An 11848-nucleotide genomic window follows, 5' to 3' on the forward strand; every position below is an offset into this window, starting at 1 on the left:
GTGAAAATTTTTCCATCATCATCGCTTTGAAGATTGGTAATCACTTTGATTATTAAATATCTTTAATTAATATGAATAAATTTGGAATATGGTTGACCTTATTTATGAGCCTTATTCTTGTGAGTGCTGATATTGCTTCACCGCTGCAATTTTCCCCGTTTGACTCTCCAGACTTCTGTTCCCAAAATATTACCTCGACGTGTAATACTACATTTTCATACATTGATGATCTTAACCGTGTGCTTAGACCGTTAGTCACGAAGTTGATTACCACACCCTACTTCAAGTATTTCAAGTTGGATTTCGATAAACAGTGCAAGTTTTGGAACGCTCAACATTTCTGTGCCACTTCTAATTGTGCCGTTGAAATTTTGCCACCTTCCCAATATAACTGGAGTGATATTGACAATGATAGCTTAAAGCCTTCTAAGTTAGGCGAAATAAATCGTCCTGAATCTACTGAGTCCGCTTCAGAAACGGAGACATGTGAAGATCTCGATTATACCTACATTGATGATGACCACCATTGTGTCTATGTAAACTTACTTGATAATCCTGAACGGTTTACAGGTTATGGTGGAAATCAGTCTTTAGATGTTTGGAGGGCTATATATTCAGAGAACTGTTTTCCCAACACTAATCCAATGTCTATGGTCCCCAATAACGAGCCCGAACAGTGCGTCGAGAAAAATCTATTTTATAGATTGGTATCTGGGATGCACGCATCGATATCTGTTCACTTGGCAAATGAGTATATGGCACCAAATGGGGATTTCTTCCCTAACTTAAAAGTTTTCATGGAGAGGGTAGGTCTCTTTAATGATAGGTTGTCTAACATATATTTCAATTATGCTTTGGTAAGTCAGGCAATCATTAAATTATCCGAGTTTTTGAATATTGAAGAATTCGTTCAATCTGGATCTACTGAGTCCAGTTATAAACAGCAGTCTTTTGGATTGGATGGTCCAGTGGAGTACGGTCCAATTTTGGACAGCATTATTCTTCCCTTAAAATCGAACACTCTTTTTGATACCCACAGTTTGTTTAATCCTGCAACCACCTCCCCTGAATTGAAAGAGGAGTTTAGATCTAGATTCAAAAATGTGTCTGCAATTATGGATTGTGTTGGATGTGACAGATGCAGAATGTGGGGCAAGCTACAAACAATCGGATATGGTACTTCATTGAAAATCTTATTTGAAAGTGAGGATCCTAATAATGCTTCGAGGTTGTCTTTTAGAAGGATAGAATTGGTCGCTTTATTTAATACCTTTGACAGATTGTCAAAGTCTTTAGAAGCCATTAACAACTTCAAAATCATGTATATAAACCAATCAAGTGATAGTCAAGATGGTCAATTTGATTCCGAAGGACATAATCAAGGACTTGAATTCCCCTTTTTCGATTCTTCAGTGGGTTCACAAGTCCCGATTAAAAGAAAAGCTCCTCCAAAAAAAAATCCTGATGCAAAACTTCCTGAGAAATTACTCGTGGAGCAGAAAGCAAAAGAAGATTTGACATTTGCAGAAGAATTCAAAGTTGCATTAGATGAAGTGTATCAAGCTCTTTTGTTTGTGTTGAGGAGTTATCGAGACTTTCCCGTCAATGTGTATAAGATTGCGATTGTGTATTTAAATTCATGGTGGAATACATTTGTCGGAAAACCTACACAATATTTGTATCTGGAAGAATTTCAGCTACATGAACCTAAATTGTGATCATCGTATAATCATGATATCATGAATAGTATGATATCTGATGATATCTGATGATATATAATCTTAACAGCTTCATGCATTTACGTCAATAGAATTAGAATATTACAGAAAGAACAATTGTCATTTTAAAGTATTTTATATCAAATTTTTTTAATATAAGTTTTAGGCAGATTGATAACATAATGTGAAATTTTAGCACTAGAGTATCAGCTTACGCCAAGGTACCAGTGCCCACCCAATGCTAGATTTATACGTGTTTGAATTCTGGATTAGTGTCCAAATTTACGGGCGCGCGTAGATTTCAGTCTTTCTCTGACCACGTACTGTTTTTTTCTTTGAAGATCTCGAATCTAAACGTAGTGAATAAATCAACAACTCGATCGAAGATCTTAGCATAAAGAAGTGCCAGATCAAACAGGTTACGAGATATAATGTCAAGCAGAAAAAGAGCATATCCAAAGCCTCAGTATGCGATAAACACTCCACAAGCGGTAGAAACTCAGTACCAACAACCACCGCCTGGTGTCGCGCAACAAGCATATGGTGTTGACCAGATGAATGGTCAATTCCAAAACCTAAATGTCGGAGGAACTGCTACCACGCAAGATCAGTATCAGTATAACCAGTTTCAAGCACCTCCTGTCCAACAAAGCTATGATTCGTATTACCAGCAACAGGCTCCCCAACAGCCAACTTTTCAATCTCAGGGCAGCTATTATGGGTCTCAACAATCATCACAAGCATTGCCATTAAATCAGTTGTACTCGACAGATTTATTGAGAGAACTTCCTCCTTCGATAAGTGACTTATCATTGCCTCCACCCCCCATTGTCTTGCCAAGTGATACGGCTTTAATTCCAGGTTCGGAGACAGCAAATGCTCCTCCAGACTATTTCAGATCAACATTAAATGTTATTCCGACTAGTCATTCGCTTTTAAAGAAATCGAAGTTACCATTTGCCCTAGTCGTGAGACCGTACACTACTCTTCACATTGAAGATGACGATGTTCCTGCTACGAGTGATACAATAATTAGTAGATGTCGTCGTTGTCGGTCATACATAAACCCTTTCATTACGTTGACTGAGCAGGGGAGACGTTGGAGATGCAACATTTGTGGTCTTCAAAATGACATCCCTTCCGCATTTGAATATAATGAGATTACAAGAACAGCTAAAAATAAGTTCGATAGAACAGAACTCAATCATTCAGTTGTGGAATTTGTTGCTCCAAAGGAATACATGGCTAGGTCTCCTCAGCCAATTGTCTTTACTTTTATCATTGATGTCTCAATTGAGGCTGTTAACTCTGGTTTAACTGGAACCATTACTAGGACAATATTGGAGAGCTTAGACCGTATTCCGAATCAAAATAAGACCGCAAGGGTTTCATTCATTGGTGTTGATTCCAATTTATACTATTTTAAGTTCAATGAAGGACTAGAGGGAACTGAAATTTTGGTAGTTTCTGATATAGACGAACCATTCTTACCTTCGCCTGATGGTTTACTAGTTAACCTTAATGAAAACAGAGATGCAATTGAGAGATTATTGATTGATTTCCCCACTTATTTCGAAGACACAGCAAATTCAAGCTTTGCTCTAGGTCCAGCACTCAGAGCGGGTCACAAGATGATCAGCAATATCGGTGGTAAATTGATTTGTTTTACATCTTCGTTACCCAATTTAGGTGAAGGTAAATTGAACGTAAGAGACGAGGCTGCATTTTCCGGTAAACCTAAAGAAACGCAGATGCTTCTAACGCCAGCTGACAAATTTTACAAAAGTTTTGCCGTTGATTGTAATGGCGCTCAAATATCAGTAGATTTATTTTTAACTTCTGCCAAATATCAAGATGTCGCCACATTAGCTAATTTAGCTCGGTATACTGCGGGTCAAACCCACTTTTATCCAGCTTGGTCTAGTGCTAAATCAGAAGACGTGACGAAATTGTCTAGGGAAGTGAGTGAGCATTTATCACAGGATATTGCTCTTGAAGCAGTCTTGCGAGTAAGAGGTTCGACAGGATTAAGGATGACCTCGTTTTATGGTAATTTCTTCAATAGATCGTCAGACTTGTGCTCTTTTCCAACATTTCCAAGGGATCAAAGCTATTGTATTGAAGTTTCTATCGAAGAAAATATCTCAAAACCTGTTGTTTATTTCCAAGCTGCTGTCTTACATACAACTTCATTCTGTGAAAGAAGGATAAGGGTAATGACATTGGCAATTCCTACGTCTTCGAAGTTGGACGATATTTATGCCTCCGCTGACCAATTAGCAATTACTACTTACTTTACGCAGCGAGCTGTTGAAAAGGCTCTTTCAAGCTCCTTGATAGATGCAAGAGATTACTTGACTAGGTCCATCGTTGATATACTAAATGTTTACAAAAAAGAATTGGTCGCTGGAAATATCTCAGGTGCTTCTCCATTACAATTGTCGACAAATTTGAGAATGTTGCCTCTCCTATTATTTTCCTTGACGAAGCACTTAGGCTTAAGACCCGAAAGAGTACCTTCGGATCATAGGGCGTCCGCCTTAAATATGTTGGGATCATTGCCGATCCCCCATTTGATCAAGTATATTTATCCAACAGTCTTTTCATTACACAATATGGCTGATGAGTGTGGCTTGCCGGAAACAGTTGTTACTATTAATGAAGAAACCGGGGAAGAGGATGTAATTACAACAGCCAATATTTTGTTACCTGAACCTATTAATGATTCGAAAGCGCATTGGGAAAATTATGGTTTGTACCTCATTGATAATTCTAGTGAGTTGTTCTTGTGGGTTTCGGGTGATGTTGTACCAGATTTGGTTGCAGATTTGTTTGGAACAGACAATTTGTACGAAATTCCCACTGGAAAAACTGAACTTCCTGAATTTTCTATAGAGGAATCAGAATTTAATTATAGAATTCGTCAAATCATTGGTAAAATAAGAACTCTGAAAGATTCGATAATCAGAAAGAATTTGTATGTCGTTATCGGAGGATCCTCAAATGAACCTATTGAGATTTCTCAACAGCGTGACTTGATGGCATTAAGGATGTGGGCTTATAGTTGCTTGGTCGAAGATAAAACTGGAAGCGAGCCAGCTTACAGAGAATTCTTAACCTCTTTAAAGAGCAAGGTGACCCAATAAGAGTATTAGCAATAAGTAGAATCATATAGCTTTATCTCAAAATATTCACTGATATTTACCTAAAAGCAAATTTATTATACAAATTTTATCCAAGTATTTTCATATCGATTGCAGGATTACACTAATTGCATCAAGAAACGAATCGCTCTGACTTCCAAATGTTTCAATAATAGATGATTTCATTGAATCAGAATGTGACTTTAAATTCAGGGCAATAGGTCCTCCTCTCGCCATAGTAGCAGCAATACTTTTTTTAAGTCTAAATGCTAAGTTCTCCCAGTATAATAGAGAAATGCTTGGGGTTTTCAAATGGGATATCGCGTTCTCTAACAAATTCTTTGAATCAACGTTTGTGCCAGAGATATTAGAAATATCACAATTTAGAAGAATCCCTTCTAGCGTATTTAAAAATGAATCAGATGTGCTTTTCACTTCTGTCAAAACTATCAGAAAGTTTCTGGGTGACTGTAGAGATCTAGATAACTGAGACGATGACAACTGAACTTGCTTGTTAATGGTCGATTTTTCTAAAATGGTAAAGAGCTGCTCTTTATCTAAAATAAAAAGCGCAATTAAATTGCACTGCAAAGGCACATTTTTAACATTAAAAGAGCTTGAATGACTTAGTTCATTGATAATGAATTTATTGCACCGATTCGTTAAACTTACCTTCTTAGACTCTTGGACAGATCGGTACTCACGAATTAGCTTGATCGACAATAAACTTGGATCACCCATATGGCCATGCTTATTTAAGTCACTTTTCCTCATGGACTTGTCTTCACTCTTGTATAGTAATGATATTTGTAAATGCAATTTTGCCAACCTAATAAGATCTTTATGACTGTTGAAATTCTCTGGATCATCTACTGACTTTTCCAAGTCTTCTAACAGTTGAATCAAAAATATGAAAGAGGTGGCCCCTCTTAGCAATGAAACTGTTGAGTGTATCCTTTTGAGAGCATCATTGATTTTGATTGCATTCTCGTATGGCTTGATAATTTCAGTTTTTATTCTCTGGAACGAAACATTTACCCTTTCTATCGAAGGATGGATATTGTTATTCATCAATGATTTGCAAGCTTGCACTTGTGAGAAGTTAGAAACTAATTTAATGCGATTTCTCGAAGCAATTGCTTTCATTCGTTTGTCACATTCATCAATATCAAATTTTAGTTTTTTGACTGACGTAGCGATATCTAATTCAGTGTCAGCATTATCATTCGTCGCCAATAACAAGTCATTAGCAAACTCTAACTTTTCAAAGTCCGGCTCCAAAAAGGCTTCGAAATCCTCGAGATCATTAATATTTTTGTTCGTTGTTGTCATTACTTGGCCGAAAACTTTCTCATAGTTCTTTTCTACATATACATTTTTTTTTTCTACAAATTATTATCGCGATTTCTTCTTAGTTTTATTATAGACAAAACTACAAGGCACACTTGCATTGCCCAAATTACGTAAATACTTATTCTGTTCTGTACTTCAGCACCTTTATGTTACTAGAAAGAGGCGCTATGTTGACTTTTTTATGCTTTTTACCACCTCTCTTATGAAACATTTTTTTCTTTAATTTAGCTTGTCTCTCTTTTTCACGCTTCTTTTCACTCTTTTCCCTTTCTTCTCTTCTTTTACGACATAGCACTTTGTTAGCTCTTTTCTTTTTGCCGGGCCTACGGTTTCTTCTGAATCTTTGATCTTTTTGTGACTGTAGGTCAATTTTGGCATTGTGTTCCTCTAACTTTATGCATTTCCAAGGAGTAGGGTCATGAAGTGCGCCAGTTATAAAAGTCTGCTTGATCACTTCTTCACCCGATATTGCGGCTTTCATGAACTTTTCCCTATCTTTATCATTATACTCTACGTAATAGTATGCTAGTGGTCTTATATTATCAACAGTTTCTAATGATTCTTCTCTCATTGAAACTTTCATGATCCTTGTTGCTGATCTCCCTCTCTTCAGCTGCAGCTGCTTTCTTTCATCATCTTTTGTATTGGCTTTTTCGGTATCTTCAGCTTGGGAAATACCTATTAAAGGCGACGCAAATAATGGGAAATCAAATTCTTCATTTTGAGTGTCTTCTTCTTTAGTTTCTCTATTCTTCTCATTAGTCCGTATAGTTAGATCTTGACTTATATCTTTTTCTATATCCACGATATCAAGTTGAATTTGGGACATATAGCTCAAGTCATCTTCTTCTTTTTGATATGTATCCTGACTATCTTCATCATACAAAGCTGAGCGAGAAATTCTAAATATATTAGTACTTATATTTAATAACCATGAAGTTCATTAGAGGCTATTGTTTTGACTTACTTTTGATACTCTGACATTTATATCTTCATTATATTTAAAATGACTATGAATTAATATTTTCGATTATAAAATTTTATCTGATGTTTAATTTTTCGATTATCGTTTTTTTCGTCCTGAATCACTTGGTTATCGGCCAACAATTTTTAGTTCAATCTACAAATATGATCCTATCAGCGTTCCCGATTACCACTTCACTTTAGCAGACTAACATTAATCGTTAAGTTGTTATATAGCAATGCCTTCAGAGATGAGGAATTGCGATAAACAACTTTTGCAATTGACGTTTTTGAAAAATATGCTACTTCCTTATGTTTAAAATTTAAGGCCAATACTACATCATATCCTACTAAACTGTACAGATTTTTATATAACCACAGCTTTTATTTATCTTTTAAATTAGTTCATAAGAAATCTCTCGAGTTTAACATCATAATTACTTGAAGCTATTTAATTTATAATGGTTAATTATTATACTACCAAATTCATATAGCTTTAAAGCATATTCCTAAAAGGTAGAAATGCTGCTTACTTAAGATATCCAACATTTATATCTTTATTGTATTAAAAGGCATATGAGTTCAAAACTAAATCTGTTCGATGAGCACTGTGATAGAGCTCATCGAGTCATAAAGTATATTATAATAAAGATATTATGTAGATAGCATGTAGCATTCCGGTGCCACTGCTATTTGAAAGAATGTTTGAACTTTCTTAAAAGTTGGTTCTTATTGGATTCTCTAGTACTCTTATGTGACTCAGGTTTGTGGCTCCTCTTAACTCTTGTTGAAAATATGGAGCTTACGTCAGAAATGGTTTCAGCATAGATCAGTTGTGTGTCACCGTGTTCATCATCTTCAAAATTGCTTTGTTGCGGTTTCATTAAATAATCTAATTGTTCATCCATCACTGGTATACCTGTTATTGAAGACTTTCTTGATCTCATGTCTATCACGCTATTAGAGGAATATCCCTTATGGTGGCTGGACTGTTGACGTTGATGGTGGCGGTGGTTCAGTTTTTTTTGAAGCTTATTGAATGTTGCTATTTCGTTCATGTCGGAATAAGATGAGTAATTAAACGTAGATATTTTAGTTTCTTTATGAGTATCACAATCAGTGGTTTCTTTTTTCTCTTCGGGGTCTGGTCCTTCACTGAGTAAAGAGTTAGTTTGGCTATGACTAGTCAAAGAAGCTGTCTCCTCCAACAATGGTAAGTTTTCATTAGAACTAAAAACTGTGTTCCTTCTATTCAGTTGAGAAACAACTGAGCTGCGTCTTGAGTTATTTTCATTCTCTAGCGTCGAGCCAGTCGAGCTAAAAGAGTAAGCAGCTGAAGAACCCTTTGATTCTGATGAATTGAATTGCCTGTTGTGATTCAGGGATTGTTTCTTCTTCATTCGCAGCTTGAGCTTTTGCTGCTGCTGATAAGATACTGGTGGTAGTAGAAATGAGCTCATGGTTATATTCGACAAAGTTATTTGTTAACTGCCATAATTGACGTGAAACTCCTTATGTATTAAAACTAGGGATTATAAAATGTGATTAGGTTCATATCTTTAAGTCTCAGGTGGTGCTCCTCCAAATCTCAGTATCCAGATTGTATCAGCTTAAGCTTCTTAGCAGCTATTGTATTATTCTATTGTTTTTATTGTTAGACCACACATGCCTCCCTTCGCACCCCAATTGCGCTCCCTAAGCAATATTAGCACTAAACTATGAAATTCCATGGCACTTATTTACTTGTGGCTACTGTAGCGGACAATACCCAAGCGCATTCGCGGTGTCTTTGTTAAGTTCGTTGTGACAAATCTGTAACTAAATCATTTTGCAATACTTCCAAGATCTCCGAATATTGCTATTTTAGGAAACTATTGAGTATGTCAGCTCACGTCAACTTTGAACAGGAAGGAATTCAGAAGTGTTCCACCCGTATCACGCAGCCATGTGGTATTCGAATCGCCTATTGCTCTACTTCAATGCTAAACATCCTTTGATTCTATTCATCTCGAAGGCAATGTTTCCATAGTGAATCAAGGCATTTCAGTGATTTACATGGATAAAACTTTGACAGTACATACCTGCATGCTGTTCGCTGATAACATAACCACAACTTTAGGTGAAATCTATAGAACAGGGTGAATTCATACTTTACTATTGTCTGTCTGATTAGTGTGCAGAATGATCACGTTACTATTGTATGCATAGATAAGAAACATGTCCTTTGATCTAATTTGCTTATGGTGCATATCCTACATCAAATTCCCCAAGCACGCCAAGATTACATGTCCCTTTACAGAAATAAGTAACAACATTTTGTCCATATTACACAAAGATATTACACATAACATTAAATATGACAGAACTGAAACACTACACTAAAAACTTTTTAATTATTTTTAGGCTCAGACTTGACGCTAACAGTTCCATTATCGGCGGTTGATCCTTCAGCATCTGGATCGATATTGGCTTCGTTCTTTGACGTAGAGGCTTTTAATTTGGCCAATCTTGCATCAGTAGATCTAACTGGTTCAAGCACATATGGTGCTTCATCAGGGTTGTTTGAATCTTCGTAATAAGCGAATTCACCAATTTGAGCTAAATCAGTACCTAAAAGCTCTTCGTCTTCATGCAATCTTAATCTCAACCAAGGAATTCTATCCATAGCCAATAATAAAATTGAAGTTACGACAAAACTCCAACTGCACACCGCACAAACGGCAGCAAGTTGGTACCCTAATTGAATATAATGGTGATTCATCCAACCACCTGGAATTACAGTAGCACCATCCGTGGCTGCAACATAATCAGCAGCAAAAAATGCAGTTAATATAGCACCACAAATTCCACCGACTCCATGTAATGCAAAAACATCCATACCATCATCGATTCTTAATACATTTTTCAAGTCAACAGCAAAGTTACAAACGATACCAGGAACTACACCAAAGATAATTGAAGTATAGACTGGAACGAAACCAGCTGCTGGAGTGATACCAACTAATCCGGCAATGGCACCGGTACACATTCCAACGGTAGACCATTTTCCGCCAGTTCTAAACCAATCAAGGAACATCCAAGTTAATCCACCAGTTGCAGCTGCGATATTAGTGTTCACACAAGCGTACCACGACCTAACAGTAGAGTTACCGGTGGAACCACCATTGAAACCAAACCATCCAAACCACAAGAATACAGTACCCAATACAATATTCGATACTGAGTGTGGCTTATACTTTGGAACCTTACCAGTTGTCAAAGGGTCATGTCTTTTACCTAAAATCAATGAGTAAGACAAAGCAGCGACACCAGAGTTTTGATGGACTGGCCCACCACCAGCGAAATCTAAAGCTCCGAGGTTAGCTAACCAGCCATTTCCACCCCAAGTCCAGTAAGCAATGGGACAGTAGACCACAGTGAGCCAGCAGAACAAGAAAACCATCATTGGTGCCAACCTGGCTCTCTCGCATCCAGCTCCGACCATCAAAATACCGGTTACAGCAGCGAACATACCTTGATAAAAGCAAAATAATATATCAGGAACCGTATCTACTACTGATGGTGCACCCAACACTTTCATAAGTGAAAAGTTTTCTAAGGTACCCAAGAAAACAGACCCATTATGAGCGAAAACCAAGGAGTAACCCCAGAAAAACCATTGGAATGTTGTCAAACAGGCTGTCATAATAGAAGCCCACAACAAACTTAATGCATGTTTCTTTCTTGATAAACCAGAATAAAGTAAACCAATACCTGGAATCATAATCCACACTAAAACTGCTGCCGTTCCAATCCAGGCCATGTCGGCTTTATCAAACTGTTGGTTCAAATCTACCTTCAAGGAATTTCCTCCAGTTCCTGTGTCTGTCAACCCGTCAGCCATCTTATTTATATGTTAATGTAATGATCAGACCCAATTGGAATATTAATTATCCTTCTTTAAATTGCCACCTATCTTATATAATAGAGTAGAGCTTTTTGCGTCGTTTTCCCTTACAAACCACTAGTTAGAACGTTTAAGCTCAAGCAACATCTATGATTACTCTCTGTTTATATATATGAGTAACTTGTGCTCGATTTGGCTCTTCGAGATATCAACAACCAATCATATGCTGCGATGCAGGCTGCTATTTAGATAAGAGATTTGGCCGTATAAAGAAAAATATTTCTTCGACTACACACAATCGAGATGTACAGTGATAACCCCAGACTTTTTTTCTTTAATCAGAAGATCATTGCTTGGCACAACATAGTCTTCTCTATGGAAATTTCGTATCTATAGCAACTGGACATAATTTCGAGGTACTTCTGAGGACTATCAAATCTGAGGTGGCTAGTACTCGCAATTAGACACCTACGCAGGGATGCAACGGTGCAGTTCTGGGCCCGTCTAACCGTAAACGAATATTACGAGCAAGTTTTGAGTAACGCTCCGCAATGCAAATCTTGGCAGTAGGGAAACACATGACGATGTAACTTAAAGGGCAAAATTTCTTATCAAGAAAACTTTCGGATTGCACGACAGCCCGGTGTCGGCGAAAACTGTACAAAGTTACATGAAACTTGCATGGAGCGTTATCGACGTAGAAACTTTTATTTTCACAATAATCTGTGCAGTTTTCCGTTAAACGTCTATACCGGTGTCCGTTTATGCCGTCCAGTGTCTTATTG

At 37.1% G+C, this 11848-nt stretch overlaps 6 protein-coding genes across 6 annotated transcripts; 2 read left to right on the plus strand and 4 right to left on the minus strand.

Moving 5' to 3' along the window:
- Positions 1-71: 71 nt before the first annotated feature.
- ERO1 (ER oxidoreductin) lies at positions 72-1718 on the plus strand (the record flags this gene model as incomplete). The annotated part of the gene is made up of 1 exon (XM_062953224.1): positions 72-1718. One exon carries the CDS (start codon positions 72-74, stop codon positions 1716-1718), a length of 1647 nt encoding a protein of 548 aa, XP_062810048.1.
- A 431-nt stretch (positions 1719-2149) lies between these two features.
- Positions 2150-4864, plus strand: SEC24 (COPII subunit; the record flags this gene model as incomplete). The annotated part of the gene is made up of 1 exon (XM_062953225.1): positions 2150-4864. One exon carries the CDS (start codon positions 2150-2152, stop codon positions 4862-4864), a length of 2715 nt encoding a protein of 904 aa, XP_062810049.1.
- Positions 4865-4963: 99 nt separating this feature from the next.
- Positions 4964-6193, minus strand: PRCAT00003310001 (Golgi transport complex subunit; the record flags this gene model as incomplete). Its single annotated transcript, XM_062953226.1, has 1 exon — positions 4964-6193. One exon carries the CDS (start codon positions 6191-6193, stop codon positions 4964-4966), a length of 1230 nt encoding a protein of 409 aa, XP_062810050.1.
- Positions 6194-6332: 139 nt separating this feature from the next.
- PRCAT00003311001 (uncharacterized protein) lies at positions 6333-7198 on the minus strand (the record flags this gene model as incomplete). Its single annotated transcript, XM_062953227.1, has 2 exons — positions 6333-7116; positions 7182-7198. 2 exons carry the CDS (start codon positions 7196-7198, stop codon positions 6333-6335), a joined length of 801 nt encoding a protein of 266 aa, XP_062810051.1.
- A 668-nt stretch (positions 7199-7866) lies between these two features.
- PRCAT00003312001 (uncharacterized protein) lies at positions 7867-8637 on the minus strand (the record flags this gene model as incomplete). The annotated part of the gene is made up of 1 exon (XM_062953228.1): positions 7867-8637. The coding sequence occupies one exon, from the start codon at positions 8635-8637 to the stop codon at positions 7867-7869; it is 771 nt and encodes a 256-aa protein (XP_062810052.1).
- A 929-nt stretch (positions 8638-9566) lies between these two features.
- Positions 9567-11060, minus strand: MEP2 (ammonium permease; the record flags this gene model as incomplete). Its single annotated transcript, XM_062953229.1, has 1 exon — positions 9567-11060. The coding sequence occupies one exon, from the start codon at positions 11058-11060 to the stop codon at positions 9567-9569; it is 1494 nt and encodes a 497-aa protein (XP_062810053.1).
- Positions 11061-11848: the final 788 nt, after the last annotated feature.

This window comes from Priceomyces carsonii, assembly GCF_900007245.1.
Source record: "Priceomyces carsonii strain CBS4050 genome assembly, scaffold: Debaryomyces_carsonii_scaffold_3, whole genome shotgun sequence".
Classification (NCBI taxonomy): Eukaryota; Fungi; Ascomycota; class Pichiomycetes; order Serinales; family Debaryomycetaceae; genus Priceomyces; species Priceomyces carsonii.